This window comes from Limulus polyphemus, unplaced genomic scaffold, assembly GCF_000517525.1.
Source record: "Limulus polyphemus unplaced genomic scaffold, Limulus_polyphemus-2.1.2 Scaffold2232, whole genome shotgun sequence".
Classification (NCBI taxonomy): domain Eukaryota; kingdom Metazoa; phylum Arthropoda; class Merostomata; order Xiphosura; family Limulidae; genus Limulus; species Limulus polyphemus.
The window spans coordinates 114413-133694 of record NW_013667842.1 but is presented as its reverse complement, the minus strand read 5'-3'; the positions used below and the strand labels follow the sequence as shown (position 1 = coordinate 133694).

The window sequence follows — 19282 nt, the reverse complement described above, 5'->3', positions numbered from 1 at the left end:
TTATAAATGTTCCTGGTCAAATGTCTTAAGTTTTCCAATTAATAAGCGTTAATCATCATCAAAATTATAGCTTCCGAAGTATATAGCACACCAACTATAGCAAACCAATAATAGATACTCTTTTTTTTTTTTGGCACGTGGCATTGGTTATAGATATATATATTGGCGTGTGGAGGCTTTCTCGAATTTTCAGCTTTATGTAACAATACTGATGCTAACACTATCGTTTATGTACACACATTTATTGTTGTTTCTTACACTCAAAAATCTTCTGCAACTTTAGAGAATAGGTGGGAGTTTTGCAATTCATATTTAACACTATAAGCTATGCATATTTCTAAATATAAACTCTTATCTAAACAAACGTTAATAGTAAAATAAATATATAATAATAAATCCATCACAACACTCTAAAATATCTTGTCATATTATTTAATTTTCACTCAAAGACCATTACAATCCTGACAACAGGTTGGAGTCACACTATGTCAACTGCTCATGTTTCCACCAATCTTGTCACCGAGTAGGTCTGTACTAAGTTTCTGGACTTGCAGAGTTAAAATTCAGAGCTCAATTCCCCATAGAGCACAGATAAACCACTGTGTGCCTTTGTGTTGAGAAACCAGCCATCTGACCCCTATGAATTTTGATAATGTGGCTGAAGAGAAAGAAGTACAATTTTCTGTGATCATTTAAAGGTTTTTTGCTTGCCATGTACCAACATGTAGATAAACCAGCATCTACCCCTTCATTGTAATTACCAGTAATACCAGTGAGAAATTGGAATCAGTACCTTCTACATGATCTGCAGGATTATTATTCAATCTCACTCATGCTTACTCGAAACTCATCCACATTATAGGGACCTGCTCTCATTTGATCCAGTACAAGATCTGTAGAAAATAACAGACATAATATATATATATATATAAAAAAGAAACGGTAGAAATTCTAAACAAAAAAGTTTGCCACTTAGAATTCTTATAAATTCTAGATAGACATTATGATAAAATGGGAATATCAAGGTTTTCACTCTGATTTGTCCCACAGTGGGTTAGCAATAAGTTTATAGACTTGCAGTGCTAAAATCTGGGTATGTGATTCTACGTGGAAGACAGAAAACAGATAGTTTATTGTGCATCCTTGTGCACAAAAAAACAAACATTCTAATTTAGATGACATAAAGACTTTGATTGATTTTTATTATTTTGGATATATCTCTTTACAGGAGGCTTTCTTGAGAACCACTGATAATTTCACTATTCAGAAGTTTTCATTATACAAAAAAGACAGAATGTGTAATGGGTTCATGGAGGAGTAGTACTTTTGGTTGACCTGCATGAATGCACATCTCTTTTCACCTATGAAGCCTATTGCCATCCATGTTTCCATTAGCCATGCAGCGATATTATTTTCTCTTACCTGTTTCCTGAAGAAGAATTTGATCAAGACCTTGACAATTTTAGTTGTCGTGATCCTAGGAAACATAAAGAGACATCTATTCTGGGGTGGTGAAAATATTGATGTGGGTTAATTTGTGTAGCATTACCCTGAAATTACAACTTCTCTCTCTTCAGTATTGTAGAAGTTATCTATTTCCATCCCTTGAGTTACACATTTATTAGCATTAATCTGTCCATCTTTAACCCTCCCTAATTTTCTTGGTAGTTGTCCATCCTTCGATGAGATTGATCACTCTCATTGCCACCCCTTTTGCTTATCCCAGTGGAACCTGGCGATCGGCCCACTTTCACCATTCTCACATATCTCACAGTATCCTTGTCCATGCTGAAGAACTGACTGCCAGTGGGCATAGAAGGCTCAGAAGTGAACCTTGGATATCTTTTATTGATATCCCACTCTAATCAATCTCTTGGCTGTTTAGAAGGCTCATTGACATACCCAGCAGGTTAAACATCAAAGCCAGAAGGAATATTGGATTAAAGTCACATCCAACATCTATTCTACTGCCAGTTTCAAAGATGCTGGAGACAGGATTTGAAAAGTGAATGGAGAATATACATCCCTTTCTATTTTGACATTGTAATCCAATGACTAAGAAGTTGCTGTTTTACAGGATATTTTTAAAACCCTTGGAGAGAATGTCTTGCTTACAACTCCAGCACCTCCACCTGCCTTCTTGGCCATCAAGACATAGGCTGAAAGAACTGCACCTTCTTTTTTGAACTAGTTGTCTATCTATAATAATAAAAGGGTGTATCTGTGTGTGACCACCATAGCTCCAAGAGGAAAGAACCTGGAAACCTGAAATTTTACACACATGCTAAGTGCACCCTGAGGGTGTGCACCTGGGTATTATTACTTATCAACATGCATGTGTACATCTTTTTTTTTTTAATGAGGCAAGGTAGTGAAAAGCTACATAGAAAAGAAGTCATTCCTTACATTACAAACTAGCGTAAGTACCCAGCTTTGCTCGGGCCATTAGGTTGATCTATTCCAGATGACTGTGTCAGTGCATGTATTCTGAACCCATTTTAGCATAAAAGTATAACCTTTATACTTTTCTTGCTAAGCAACATGACATAAAAGCCATTGTTGAAATGCTTTGTAACCCAAATGCACTGGCTTGTCTATATATTAGAAGTTGTTACATAAGAAACCACTTCTTTTTTATGTGGTTTTGCTAGCTTGTCTCATTAAGATGTGCATGCATGCACACATACATGTGTGTGTGTCTTTGATTTCTATTTGTAACATAGAATCACTTCTTTTCTATGTGTTTTTTTTTCTAGCTTGCCTTGTAAAAAGATGGGCGTGTACACATGGATTAGTAATAATACTTGGTTGCACACTCTCAGGGCCCACTTAGTGTGGGTGCAAAATGTCAAGTTTTTAGGTTTTTCCTCTTGGTGTTATGGTGGTCACATACTCTTTCCTATGTGGTTTTTTGCTACCTTGCTTCATAAAAAGATGCACTTACACACACACATGCAATTTAATAATAATACCCACATGTAAACACTATCCCAATCCTTCACACAGGTACTTGGAGAACCTCATGTCTGTGTCTTGAGTGTCACACTTTTTACCATTAAGATCAATGTTATTACTGAAAAACTTCCTCACACGGTTGGAAACAGCCTCTATGTCAATGACTTTCAAATTTCTTGTTGGTCATAGAATATGAAGAACATAGAACAGCAACTCCAAACTGTCCTCAATAGATTATATGAATGAATTACTGTAAATGTTGTCAGATGTTTGTAATCTGAGTGTTTGCATGCATTTCTGCCTCTAATAGGAATTGCACTCTAACCCTTAGTTCCATTTGGGAGGTGCATAAGTTTGCATGGTAGCTAGGACTAAGATTTTAGGAGTTCCCTTTGTCAATAACTTGACACAAGTGTACCAAGGCAGTGAACACCCTCCAGATCCTGTCTTACACATTTTGGGAAGCTTATAGGTATTTTATGCCTAAGATCTGTTGTTCCCTCATTTGATTGAAGCTATACTATGTGTCTCTAATCTGTGCCTTTGCCAGGGACTCTCCTTTAAAGATATTGTACCCTGTGCATCACCAGAGGCTTTTCACACTTTTTTGGCCCAGAGTTTGTATACAGATTCTTATGAATATCCACACCACCTCAGATATTTTCATCTTTCTTTACAGTATGAAGCTAATCTCTTATCACTGCCTTAGCATCCATAGTCTTCCTACCTTGGTGGGTTCTGTTTTTTTCAAATATATGGTGGTCTGTACCAACCTTTGGCCTCTTTACTCTTACATGGCTATTTTTGTTCATGTGAAATATTTTGAACAGATAGCTCAAATTTTTGTTTTCATTATTAATTTAAAAATATTTAAAAATAAGATTCAATTTGAAGTTGCAAATACAGCATCTTAGACCATTACATCATTCCCTGCTTTATATTCCATAAGCCTTTAATTTATCAGTTTCCATCTAGTAGCTGTAAAGAATGATTCACCACTAAAATTATAAAAAAATATGTATATTTATAAGAAATAATAATATATCTGCAGTATTAACCTACAAGTGGAAATTTGTTTCATAGCAGTCCCCCTTTGTTTACTATATGTTTTGTCTTTTCAACAAGAACAACAATAACTTTACAATTTTTGATTGATTAATCTAAAGTAGATATGAAGCTGCTGTTTTTAATTTTAACATAACAGTTTTTACATTTGTTCAAAGACAAGAATAGTGTCATTGCAGTTTATGGAAAGCTTTGGCAATATCCTAGATTGAGCCAAAACGATCTGTCCTGTACAGAATCATAACAGTGTTACTCCATCCTTCAAACTTGGCTGGAGTGAGTGTTGTGCCTGTAGATACTGCATCATTACATAGATTTTGTATATTTAACATTCTAGTGATAATTAGGAGTAAAGGTTAATCTTAAACATCCAGTCTTGGTATTTGTTGATTAGTTTTGGTATTGTGAAGATAAGCAAGGATGAAAGATATTTATTTCCAACTTTTTAAACAAAAATTCACATTAAAATAAAATTGTTTTGTGTCAATAAGTCCTATCTTTCTGTTGTGGTTTTTGTTACTCTAAATATTGAAAGATGGCTAGTGCACAAATTCCTTTACTCTCCTGATATCTTTCTTATCATTTTGAAAAGGTTTAGAATTTTTACTTTCACCTGATACACAACTATAAAAAAAAAAAAACTGGAGACTGAGCTTGTATAAAGAATTTTAACTGAAATTTTTGTAAATGTTTATGTAATAGTTAAGGTTTATTTATTTATACCAGGTGACTTAGAAGTATATTAACAAAGCAAATAATTGAGAAACAGCAAGATATAAGGAAGCGATTATTAATGGAAAGGGATGGAATGTTATATGTCTACCCTTTGACAGTGTCACTGAGGTTATTCAAAGTCAATTTCAATTTTTTTAAATGTATCATACACCAAAGATGCCAAATACAGAAATGTAGATAATAATAAATATAATATTCCAAACCCAAAATTACCAAAATAGTGTAGGCATTAATGCAGATGAGATATCAACCTGACAGTAATATGAAATTATTATAAATTATCAGTAGCTGTAATCAAAGTGCTGCCCAATGTTACAAATGCCAATATGATGGCTTCATTCTCACTACTGATTCCTATTCTGGGTTTGACCATGCTCCATATGTGCATAAATAAACCTGCAGTGCTCAGATAAAGTGCTGCCCAATGTTACAAATGCCAATATGATGGCTTCATTCTCACCACAGATTCCTATTCTGGGTTTGACCATGCTCCATATGTGCATAAATAAACCTGCAGTGCTCAGATAAAGTGCTGCCCAATGTTACAAATGCCAATATGATGGCTTCATTCTCACTACTGATTCCTATTCTGGGTTTGACCATGCTCCATATGTGCATAAATAAACCTGCAGTGCTCAGATAAAGTGCTGCCCAATGTTACAAATGCCAATATGATGGCTTCATTCTCACCACAGATTCCTATTCTGGGTTTGACCATGCTCCATATGTGCATAAATAAACCTGCAGTGCTCAGTAATGACTGACATTTACTTTCATTTGATATGAAGGATGACATTCACCTGGAAATTGTTTGGTTTATGAGCTAGCAATAGCCAGGCATTCTGATGACACACTCCATTCAATAGAACCATGATGGAATGTTCTTGCAATGAAACCTGTGCCATTATTTAGATGATTTGGGAGCATCTGAAGAACAGTGCTTGTGTGCTGTCTTATGTAGGAGTGCTTTTCTTTTAATGCTTTTTGATCTTTATGAACCTTTAAGAGTGCAATGATCTCTTATGTAAAAGTCTGACCTTAAAACTAGGCTTGTATAACAATCTCTGCTATGGTTTGATTTTGATCTTCTGTGGAACAGCTTCATATGAAGTTTTACCAATAACCGTTTTTCTCAATAAGTGATTTTGGACATTTTTGGTTTAAAAGGTTTCATTTGTTATAGTAAATGCCTTTTTCATTGTCAGTTTGGGTGTTTGGTGCTTCTTAATAAAATTTCAACAGGATATAGTATAGGACTTCAATGATATTGTTACAGGATAGGCCCACACCCCTTGAAATTATTTTCCTTTACCATTCCATTTCAGAATTGGTTGCCTATTAATGGACTTATGAATCATCCTGACATTAGATACATGTTAACAAGTATTTAATTTGCCAAATGGTAAGACTTAAATAGAAATTTTAAGTTTTTGATCTTAAGCAGAACCCAAAAAGTAAGTATTAGCAATAACTAGTTTAAAATATATATGATTTTTAGAAGATTATACCTATTAACAAACAATCAGTGAAGTTTAGTAGTTTAGCAATTAAGCAAGTTTTTCTTTTTTTTGCAGGTAAATTATATTCACGTATAAAAATAAAGTTATGTTTTAAGTAGAGTGAACTGCAAAATCATTAATTGTGACATGGTATTGTTATCAATAAAAATGTTAGTAAAGCTGTCCAACTGATGAAACAATACATTCTATCTTCATAAGTAAGAACAGTATATTTCATTAACTATACTCATTGTCAACTTTATTTTAACGTAGGTAGCTTTCATTGATTAGTAATTATTATCAATTAATACATAATTTGTTTTTATTGTCATCTTTTTTTTAGGACCAGAATGTGTTTGATTCCAAGAAAAAGATTAAAATTGCAACAGGAGATGGACTAGAGTCCAAAATGACAAACATGCAGCGAAAAGCAATAGCTCTAAATCATTGTTTGCTATTGTATCACACTAATCAGTCAGATCTATGTCGTAAGCAGTTAGATAAATTAGCAAAGAGTTTCCCTGAAAGTTCTTCAGATGTCATTCTACTTCAAGCTGCAATTTACAGTAGAGAAAAACAAGTTCCGAAAGCCATAGAGTTATTAAAGGTTAGGAAAGTCCTTCTTGTTTTCATAAAAGTTTAACATGTTTTTTATTTTTATTGTTTCACATATCCATATTTTGGATTAACTATAGGTTAATAACTTGGCTTTAATATTTTGTTTAAATATATTTTATTAATTCTCAAATGACCCGTGTGGTTAAAGAATCTCAAAAAAATCTGCTGAATTTTATTAAGAAAACATATTTGTAACTTATTGTTCACACAACTGTTCTTATGTTTTAAGTTTTGTGTATATATATACTAAGGCCTTTAGTATCCTGGATAATTTGAAATGACTCTTGTCTTTACATTCAGATTTTTTCTGAAAGTAGTTTTTCAAATTCAGTAATTTCGTTAATTAAGTGAGATAATACCATTTATACACATGTTCACTTTTTTTTTATACAAAGATGAAATATAACTACTTGCTTGGAATTTTAATGGTAATGTTTTAGATTTATCATCCAATAGATGTATGCATTCTTTGAAGCAGCTTTGTCTACTTTAATAAGTACTTTGTGCTTCAGTACATGACTAATAAACTAATTTTAAGGAAATTATTACATATAACAAGATTTAATGTAAGGTTTCCAGGCAGGATTTCATGTCTCTTACATTTGGGAAATTACTTGCTCCATCATAACATTTGTAAAACTGGAAAAATAAATAAAGGTGTACATTTCAGAGGTTACGCTTAGGCAACAGATGTTTTGTACTAGTGATACAACAAAATGGTAGTTTTGTGAAATTTTAATCATTGATCATCACAATCACCAAAAGTTGATCCCTGTGAGTATCTTTAGGGTTAACTTGAATGTTACTCTTGCCACCTTAGCTAAACTGTTAATATGATCATCAGTACAGAATGAGACTGTTTTGCAGTAAGTTCAGGAAAAGTGATAAACTGATTCTGTCAACTCATTAATATATTAGTAGTTATTAAAAACTAAATTAGCACACAACTGAATTACTTCTTAAAGTATACACTGAATGAAAACTAGTATAAAAAGTGGTATCATCAAATGTTAATTATTTCAGTTTCCTAGAAAACTTAAAACTGTTTTTCATTCTACATTAATTCTTCACAAAAAAAGATAAAATGTAATGAAAAAAAAATATTATTTGAAGTTAAACTTTTGAAAGTGCAGGTATTTTTTATTTTTATGTATTTTGGAAATAACATATAGAATAAGAGAAACTTGAGTACGAACTTCATGTTATTTTTTATTTTGCAGTTCTTTACAAATTTAACTTTTCTCTGTTGGTAGTTGGATTTAAATCTAAGCTTTAAATTGGCTTTCTTATAAAATTGTCAATACATATTTGTTGAGAATAACAACTCCATTTGTCTTATGCTAACCCAAAAACACCAGTTATAGCATTATCATTGCTGTTACAAAAACTTAAAACTGGTAAAATGAGAAAAAAAATATAATTTTTAGGTTTTATTGGTAGAATGTATGATAATGAGGTATTTTGTCATTATCTAGGAATATTATGAATCATTAGGCTCTTCCCAGGAAAAAAAGACATAAAAGATTCTTCTAAAATAGAAACGAGCATAATGAAATGTTTATTACTAAGAGTACAGCTAGTTTCAGTAACAGCTATATGTTTTTATTTTTGATGGAAACAGCAAACATATTTAAAAAATAAATTAGGCATGATAATTGTTTGTTTGAAAGTTTAATTTGTATAATTTTTAGACTGTACTTATTTTAGGAAAAAGTTATTGCTTTGTTTTTCATTATGATTTTTGAATAAGTAAAATCCAAAAATTGAACAAAGAACTTTTGTACAAAATTATCTAGGTTGTATTTTTTTTTTCAGCTAACAAGATGACTTAAGCTTAAGATAATGATTACTATTTCTTAAATTACAATTTCGTTTAATTGCAAAAAGTTGGAAGTTGTTTTATAATTCTTTAGATTTACATTCTTTGAAAATTCAGAATTTTAACTATTTTTCGAAATGTAAATGCTTATATTTTATTTTTATTTCCTCTACCATATCACTAATGGACAATGCAATGAAATTTTAAAAATTAAAAAATACCAATATGTAGAAATCTTTTAATTATTCATGGATTAATCTTAAGATATCTTCTTTTGGTTATATTCATAATTTCACCTCTTTATCATTTCACATGTAGTTAATTTTTAATGTTATAGTCTGTCCTTTACTGTTTATTGTTCATCTTCACACACCATGACAGGAAGATCACAGCATGTTACAGTGCTATCAGCAAAGACATGCAAGCCTTTAGCTAAAATTTTTGCACTCATGGAATAAATTAACCCTTGTGAAATGAGGTGAAGTTTGGGTTATAATATAGAAATGATTAAATCTTTCAATATGCATTTTAGAACACAAATACATAATTCATTAAAATATAAAAATAAAATCTAAGTATGATTTAACTAATATCTGTCTAGGTGAGAAAAAAATGGCATATGGCATAGAGGATGAAACAGCTTCACCACTATCAGAAGTTAGCTGTACTTCACAGTGAATGCTACCTGCCAATTTTAAAATGATCTTTGGGGGCTTGTGCTTTAAAATAAGTGCTTTTTATTGGCTATAAACATGAATGATGAAAAATAAGTACATGTGGTTTGGAAATCTCAAGTCTAACTTATCAAAAGTGAGCATGAGTTTTGTCATGGGATCGCATGGTTGTTTAGAAAATTGAATTGAAGATACTTTGAAATAAGCACATGTAAGTAATGTAATATATATATATATATTGTGTCTAGTCATACATATAAAAACTAGGTCTAGTATTTTTCAAATTATAGAAACTAAAAGTTAAAAATTTTGAATGTTTGTACATTACATGACAACAAAACTGGAGATTAAGTTGTTTTTTTTTAATATTCTTTTGAAATAAAGGAATTAAATCTTAGATAATATAAAACTTTGAATTATAAACTACACTATAAAGCTAATTTAATTTATTTTGAATGTAACTGTAAAACTTTATGATGTGCACACATCAAAAGGGTTAAGCAACTAGAATTATTTTTCTTATTTGACCACAAGTTCTCTAGTGTATTTCCAATGGACTTTGTTGCCTTTAGTCTGCTTTAACCTGATTTTAGAAACCAAAGTGTATGAACAATAGAGGGCCTGTGGAAAGTTTGTCAAGGTGTGTGGTGTAAGATTGACCATCCTGTCCTTGGTAAAAGCATGCTACAGTATAAATTATGACATTAAGCAATATTGAATGATCATGGCCATCAGTGTGAGTGCAATAAAAAGAAGAAGAGATAGTTACAGTGGCACCCCAAGACTTGGAACATTGTTCTTACAAAGTACAAATAATCCTCCGTATATTGATGTCCATGATTGTTAATTGGAAAGGAAACTAAGACAGTTCTTACACTTTTATTTTTTTTTTTTTCAAAAGTCTTTTTGTGTCTGTATCTTAGGTTTATCTATGCAGTTTTTTCTTTAAATACTTGTATTTTCTTGTTCATGTGCTGTTTTTTCATTTGATTGTTTTCTTTGTTGAAAAAGGTACATGGGAGTGATATTTAATTGTAATTTTTCTTATGAAACCTTATTGTTTTCTATAAGTCTGTGAAAAGATTTATTACAGTGGTGCAAAGGTAATGGTTTATTTTGTAATTGCTTGTATTTTTTATGCTGTTTTTATCACATTTTATAGTACTTATTTCACAAACTTACTCTTAGATCAAAAGGATCTAAGTGTTGAGTGTTATTGCCTTATATGAAAAACATTTTTGTATTTAAATATTTTTACAAGAGCAGTCCTTGAACAGTTGGATAAAACGTTGTTCATACATATGAAGAAACAATCAAGAGTACATTATCAAAAAATTGCTCATCAGCTTGATGTTTTATGTAATCAGAGTTTGTGTTTTTAGGGGTTTGCTGCAAGTAATCCTGCTGAATCACTACATGTATCCTTTGTACTTGTCCAATTGTTATTGACACAAGGTCATGTTAATGAAGCTTGTGACATCCTGAAATCACTTGATGTATCTCATAAGCCAGGAATAGTAAGTTGTCTTCAAATTGTTTCTAATTGTCTTCAGTTTTATGTAAACCAGTAATATTAGGTTTTAGATAATTCTCTATAAACCTTAAAAATTAAAAACTGTGTATTTGATTGAAACTGATTTTTTACTGATATGCCATTCAATCCTTATAAATTCACTCAGAAAATTTTATAAATAATCTAAGTTATATAAGAACTTTAAATTAAATGTCTAACAACTCTATCTGTATAAAAGTTCTTCCAAGCTATTGTAAACTTCTAGTTTCTGTTGTGGTTATTCAAATTTTTCAGATGGGTTTAAATAAATTTTAAAATGAGACAAAAGTAAAAATGGAAAGCACCAGTTGAACAGATGATATTTAAAATGACTGTGTGTATATATATATATATATATATATATATATTGCTATGAGACAGATTGAAGTTTTATGTTTTTTTCATTTTAGGTTTCAGCATTGGTGACACTGTACTTGAATCTGGAAGACAAAGACTCAGCTTCAAAAGTTTTACAAGATGCTATTAATTGGTATAAGGAAAATCAGGTACCATACTTTTTTTTTATTGTTAATTAACAGAAACAAATTATTTACAAATGGACTTTTGTAGTTTTTGACTAGAGTGTATTCTTAGGCAAAGTTTCAATGACTTGAGTATGTGTGTGTGTGTGCGCCTTTTACAAGCCCAAGAATCTTTTTTTGTCAGAATGTTTCTGGGTTGTCATTTAGTAATTAAATGCAGGGTCTTCATCAATTGTACTAAAGTTAGATATTTATGTATTGTTAAATTTTATAGTAAGAATATGATGAACTTGTGTTTTTCAACTAAAATACAGTTATATAAAATGATTTTGAAGCCTTACCATGTAATTACAGTCCATTTTGCTATGTCTGATCATGTTGTATGTGATAGCAGTGGTAAGGATGTGGGATATGGTGGACTTGAGCAACCATATCTGCTCTCTGATAGTGATATATGTACACAAGTTTGTCAGATAAGCAAAAGTAGATTATATTTGTTATATCGTGTATTCCCACCACTGTGTGGGTCAGAATTTTCACTTACAGTTTATTTTTCATGTTTTATTTTCCTTTCTTGTTCTTTACTGTTCATTATTTATGCCAACACACATCAATGGGTGGCTGCAGGCAATATAACAAAAATTATTGTCAGAGACATGTTAGCCTCCGTCAACTTTTTCTTGCACTCGCTTAGTAGTGTAACCCTCGCAGAGCAAGGCGAAGTTTAGAATATATTAACAAAATCATTAAACCCTTCAAATGTGAATTTTAAAACAAAAAATACATAATTAAGTAAAATATGAAATTAAAACTGTACAATTTAACTGTCTATGAAACTGATTTATATAGTATGTGTTAGTGGAGGACAGTTCAACAATATATAGTAGCTGTTAGACTTGCTTGTAAATGCATACTCTGTACCAGTTTTAAGATAACTTTGAGAGATTATTGTCTGGAAAACACTTTCTATTGGTTATAAGCATGTCATTCAAGTTAAAATTGTCATTTATCAACACCATTTTTACTTTTGAAAGTGGGCATGGCTTCTGTCAGAAGGGAACAGAGATATATAGCTTTTCTTTCTAAGTTTCTGGTTGCAAGGTGAAATATATTTGGAATTTAAACTTGTACATGTACAAGCTCAACTACACCTTGTAGGGTTACTCAGACTGCATGGGAAATACTTACAAAATATTTTTTTTACTATATACAAAGATTGTTCTTGGTTCATATACTGAATCTTCTCATATAGTCTATGCCAACATTTACAGTTTTTTTTGTCTGTCTCTCCTATCGTAGGGTCTCCAGTATGGCATCTCTTTGACAAGATTCCTTGTTTTCATCTTGATCTTGTGTTGTCTAGGGTCTGTATTTCCGAATCTTTCTGTATACTGGCACAATAGATCTTGTTCCTCTTTCTCTTGGGTACTGCCTCAAAATTTCTGCAGAGAAGGGTTTTTCTTCCACACTTTTTTTTCTCCCACTCTTGTGAACCTACATTCAGGATGCCACTTTTCGAGACCTTAAGAGGCTTCATATCTTGCTTGCTCTTTTTCCTATTGGCTACTTTGATTACTGCTCCCACATAGTATGGAGTATCCACCTTTATTTCTGCTATGGAAAATTTTCTCATTGTACCATCAGTTAACACACACAGGCGTACCTTGCCTGTCATCTGGTTATCAGATACTAAACTGGTTCTCACTGATGCACTACTGCACCCAATGTCCTGCAGAACCTTCATTTTTTTGTCCCTGACATATCCTTTACTCATTGGCATGTTATGATTTGTTGGCACCTCTCTATATTTGTAAAATGCTCCAATCACTACTGTCACTGCTGATCCATTGGCTAACTTCAGCTGACTATTAGTCATACAATGATCAATCATGGAAATGGCACTTCCTTCTTGTGATTCTGACGTGTTTTCTTGATTCTATTTCTTGTTGTTTGTGTAAAAATAACATACCCCTGCTTTATTAAAGGTCTGTATTCTTCAAGACAGTTTTAGTTAATGATACCAAAGAAACAAGTTTTAAGTTAGGTGTAAGTTTTGAAAGCTCAGTAGCACCATTAATTACATCATTTGTTTTTATTATATATACAAAGTGAAACTGTTTAATGACACATCTAAGGAATTTTATAAGTATAGATTTGATAATTTGCTACTAATTCTTTACCGTTAAAAACTCTGTACATAATTACATATTAAAACAATCATTTTTAGATGTTCTACAATACTAATTTTCTTTTATTGTTTTTGGGAATAATCAACAGCAAGTACAAGTTTACCCATATTAATAACACTAGAAATTGTTCTTCTTCTTACAGACAAATACCTTTAGCAAGTCTACATATGTGAAGTGTGAAAATCATAAATAGAAAGACTTAAATAATGCATCACTTACTGTAATTATTATTTTTTATAAGCTCCAAACAAACTGACTGCAAAAAGTGCATTCTTCATCTCTTATAGGTCAACTATTCTTTTTTTTCCAACCAAATCACAAATAAATAGAGTAATATCCCAAACACACTGTATTTTCTACTGTAACTTACTGGCATAGATTGAAAGGCATATATTTTCTATCTGCACTTGAGTGTGTTAACTATTGGTGAAAATTCTTATACTTGTTGAATGCTTGCAGAAACTTTCTTATTCCATTAGGTACATATATATGCACTGTTTATAATGTAAAACAACTGAAAGGTGCTTTGTTTTTATTGCATGGAGAGCAATAAGGTAATCTATATTTTTCAAACAATAATACATGTAAATTCCAATATAATACGTTGTGTTAAGCATTAATAAACACCCAGAAATAAATATAAAAATAAGATATAACGTTTATGACAAAAACAACTGTTAATTTCTGACTTAAACATATGAATTTTTGGGATTATGTAAAAATAAGTAATCTCAGAAAACATGTTTTACAAAAATGCAGAACACTGTCTTGATGCAACAGAATCTAAAGTTTATAATTTTTGGGGGTATTATCTTCTCTTTATGTTTAACAATTGTTTGAGCTTGGCACTCTGCAGTGAAAACAACTTGATATTCTACAAATAATTTATGACATGGTAAAGCACTTCAAAGCAGCCACGTATTTTGTTTCAATTGGAAACTCAAAGTTCTGATTCGAGAAAGAGAATTACTTTCACTGGTTTTTAGAAATGAAATGTCAAATGCAGAAATCTCAAATATCAGAAAATATTATTAATAAAATAATATATTCCAAGCTGTTATTATTTTTGTATTTTTTGAGAATAATGTACTCTGAAATGATACAAACTATTACAGTATTAAAATTCTTCTGAAATTGTCTTTTATTACTTGAAACAATTATATTTGTTGTGTATTTTTTTCATTTCCATGGGATAAGAAGGCACTATTTGGCCCATCAAGGTTATCCCATTTTCTAATATGAACCTTAAGATACCAAACATATGTCCAAATGGTTTACAAAGGAAATCAAATGCTAAATTAAAGAAATGAATTACTAATTCAGAAAATTTAAACATTGTGCTAGAATGAAAGATATAGAGGTCTAAGGAAGCACTAGAGAACTGGTTAAACTGGATGCCTATGAACAGTTGGAGAAGCGTTAGAGAACTGGTTAAACTGGATGCGTATGAACGGTTGGAGAAATATATTAACACCAGCAAGAAATAATTTTAAGGAGGAACAGAATGTTAGAATTGATGATTGGAGGGTTTTTGTTGATGATTATGAGATGGTCGATCATGTAAATGGTATTTCCTTTTGTCGGTTTTTACTAGAGATGGTGTAGAGTCGATTCTGGAAGTAGATCACCTTTGCTGAAAGATTATCTGATATCCTTCAGTGAAGTTAGGATTAACATAGCTGGTAAGATTTAAGATTGGGAAATTGAAGGAAGATAAGACAAGTGGACCAGATAATGTTTATATCTTCAGAAGCTGCTATAGTGAGGGAGTTTAAGAGGAGACTGACTGCATGTTTTGTAGCTCATGATTTAATATATGAAACAGAGTTTTTATATGTAGTTTGTAGTTCCTATTCTACACATGTTTTTTACTTGGCTGCTTGATATTGGACTCTATGTGTTGATAGTGCATAGTGTGAATGTTGGTGCTACACACACATATAACAACACACTACATAGAGAAATGTAAATTGAAGACACTATTCATAGAGGTGTATTTTGGATTTGATGATAAATTTTGATTGTTCACACCATTCTTTGCCTGGTTAGTAAACTTACAACCAAGAAATGTTTTTTTAATGAAGGACCCTTATGATACCCATAGTGTTATATTGGATTTTTTGGCCTGCCAGGAATAAGTTAACCAGTTTGGCATGATAGACAGGGAGCTCATTGAATTTTTATTAAAGTGTAAGTTTGAAGAATTAAAGCTTGATGGATTAGAAAAAAAATGATGTAGTATCTGTAGACCCTCTACTAAATGCTGAAGTTATTTCAAGGAAGATATCAACCAAAAATGGTAACAGGAAATTACAGGATGTTATCCATCCAGCATTTATATGGCTATTCAGCTATATAACCATTTTGATATACATTGAAAATTTTCAAAGGAATGCAATATATGTTTCTTATAGAAATAAGATCAGTTTTTACAAGCATAAGTCTTTTTACTTTCAAGGTAGATCCTACTCATTTTGGACACCCCCCCCCCCCTTGTGCCCAGCCCATTGTGTAGCTTTGTGCTTAACTTCAAACAAACCTACTCATTTCTCTGGTAGAACTCAATCACTAGTGACCATTAATTTGTATTTGGAAATGCAATTGTTAGTCAAGTATTCATGGGAAACTTTTCATTAACATTTTCATGTTAGCTAATAAAACAGAAGCATAAAAGTAATAAACAAGAAAGTCTATTTTATATAATGTGCAAAACATGCATATCACCTCGTTTATTACAATGTTATTTTCCATGATGACTTATTATTTTTTAATGTGCAACTTATAAGGAAGTCTATTCTAAATATAATGGCAAGATATATATCTTTAAACAATTTTCCTTGCAGGTGAATTTACTAAAAAAGCTGAATTATTTTACATCTTGAAATATTGTTGATTGTGAAAATTACTCAATGAATATTTTTTTTCAGTTAGTTTTATATCAAAATAAAAATGTAGATTTCATTATTTTTTTGGTGAATTTATTACCATTGCTTGTAATATGTGTAACTTATGTTCAATTATTGTTGTATTTGCTGCTGTTAGAATGCTGGTTATTCTCCAAAATATCTACATGGCAGTAGCCCTATTGCTTTCAAGTTTACATGTTGACCTCATGTTTCTTCTAGATTTTCAATTCTGCCCAGTGATGTTGTATTTAATAATTAGTTATTACTTTAACCATATCTATAGTATTTCAGCAGCTGTACTGATTTTATATTCAAAGATGATTTTGCTGAGAAAAGCCATCTTGTAGAATTAAATCCTTTCATAAAATTTTCTAGTGAATTGGATGCTGTGAACTTGTATTTACAGCCTTTTTGTCTATTCTTTTGTTACTATCAAGTTCCATTGACAGCTCCATTTTTTTGCTGACAAATATGTGATAAAATTGCATTGGATTTTGTATTGTCCTTAGGTTTTCTTAGATAGGGCAGTTTTTCCTTTATTATAGGGAGGAAATCAGAGCAAAACTGTTGCTGTTGAAATTTCAAAAGATTAACTGATGGTAGAAAAATTTAGGTGCTCAAGACTTCCATTTTTAGAGTGCTAATAAACAATGAAAGGATGTCATTTAGCTTGCCTAACAGAAGACTTGGACCTTATTATATATTATGAATGAATAGTTCTTGGAAAAGTCACCTAGGATGATGGTTTTATAAGCAGTCCAACTGTCTCTCAGGTAATAGGACTGAGTCCATTAGTTTCACAATCTTGGTGCCAAGAAATTGTCATCACCGTCAGTAATAGCCAGAAGCTTGATTTATTTATAGTAATCCTCATCCTGGAGATCTGCCATTCCTTTTTCTAACTCCAGATCTCATTTAGTTTTGCCATTTAAATTTTTGCATGAGAGAAGAAATAATCAATTGTAGGTTTTGGTGATAACTCATGCAGTGTGTACCTTTTGGGTTTCCAAGAATGCTCCAGAGATGTCTTGATGCAGGGGGGTTCCATTCTTCTCTGTAATTGCAAGCCGTTCTTTCAGGTTGAGTCGCTTCTGCATGTGAGCTTTCTCTCCAATTCAACATTTTAAATGCTCTTGAAGCCTATTTCTTCACAGGTGTCATCTTACTGTATTCATTACTTTCTCAAAATCACAAATCAGTTTCTCTTATTTGGTAGTTTTGTTTTTTCATACTAAATATCCAGACATTTTGAAGTAGTTTTATACTTTACTGTACAAAGTAGTTTAAGGTGTTGAACTAATTTTTTTCTTGTATTTTTGAAAAATACAAAGAAAGTGAAAATTGGAAGTTTCATCTTTTCTGCATAGGCCAGAATGAGAATGAAATTTTTCCTTCTGCTCTTTCATCACTTCATCATAGTTTTCCAAATCTAATTTTCTGCTCAACATCACCAGTTTCCACTGGGAATCTTAGATAAAAGCAAAATATTAAATTTATTTTCAAGCATTTTCTTCACATTTTTGGTTGCTGTTTTGAACTCATGTCTTTGCAGCCTTTTGTGATTTGGTCAGTGGTCTGAAAATAGAAAAATTAATATCATTGTTACTATCCCACAAAGTCAGACAGACATCACTGGTAGATGATTATAGCCAAACTTATGTTTTTGTATTACTTCACATACTGTTTTCTTACAGGACTTCCCTCTAGTGATGCTAGTGCTGTCTTTACACTAGTAATATACTTAAACAGTGGTTTCCAAACTATGTGTTGTAGCAAGTGCTAGGGGTGTTGCGAGAGTTTCACCAAATGAAGAGTAATTAAGAACTTAAAAAAAAGCTATGAAAAAATGTTTTGAATGTGGTAGCAGGGATTTCATGCAAATCAAGGTAAATGGGTTAGTGTGTTTTCATTGAAAAAAGTTTAGAAACTACTGGCTTAAACATACTCAGTTCCAGAATCTAAGATTGGATGTAAAATATTCAAGATCTTACATCTCCATGTGTCATATAAATAGTGTTCCCTTATTTAAAAGGGGGTGACTTTTCTTGAAAGGTGCTTATTTCTTTCTGCCTTGATATTATATCTGATTCAAATAAAACATTTGTTCTACTTGTTGATAGGTTGTGTTATCATAATATTGTTTTTTCAAATGGAAGGGTTTGGTTAATTTTTTGTTACAGCAAATGAAGACATTGCTCTTTCCATGGACATATTTTGAATTTTTTGAAGGGTTTTTACCCAAAGGTAAAAAGTCGAAATATTGTAAATTGGATGAAATTTGCAGATTTGTTTTGAAAATTATTTTGAATATATATATTTTTAAACTATAGAATAAAATGACTTGTAATACATGTCTCTAGAATAAATAGTTTTGAGCAAAATGTCAATTTAAAATTACTGGGTCAGTTGTCAATTGAATATTAACCTCTAAAAATGACTTTTGATCCATTGAACTGGTGAATTTTTTTTTCTCTTCTGGAACAACACTATATGTTTGTATGGTGGATGTGGTAAGGTTTTGAATTTAACATTGTTTGGTTGATTTTGCTAAAAATGACCCTTGTCAAGTTGTTGGAAGATCCTAGAAAGCAAGTGTTACCTATAATTTTTTTTGATAATTTCAGAGCATAAATAATCATGACATACTTGTGACATACTTGGTAGGATAAAATGGAAAACAAAAAAAATTGATAAGGAGAGATGAAAATACTTACATGTTAAGTATGTATTATACATATAACAAAACCTTACTGTAATTTACTATTTTTAAATTGTTTATTTATTATTT

The 19282-nt window shown here is 31.4% G+C and overlaps 1 protein-coding gene across 1 annotated transcript in view; it reads left to right on the top strand.

The window, feature by feature from the left end:
* The window catches only part of LOC106466347 (signal recognition particle subunit SRP72-like), an 85036-nt gene that overhangs the window by 57178 nt on the left and 8576 nt on the right, over positions 1-19282 (top strand). The window contains exons 11-13 of the mRNA XM_022394341.1: positions 6598-6861; positions 10748-10882; positions 11328-11423. Of these exons, the coding sequence (XP_022250049.1) occupies positions 6598-6861; positions 10748-10882; positions 11328-11423 (495 nt within the window). The remainder of the gene's footprint in view (positions 1-6597; positions 6862-10747; positions 10883-11327; positions 11424-19282) is intronic.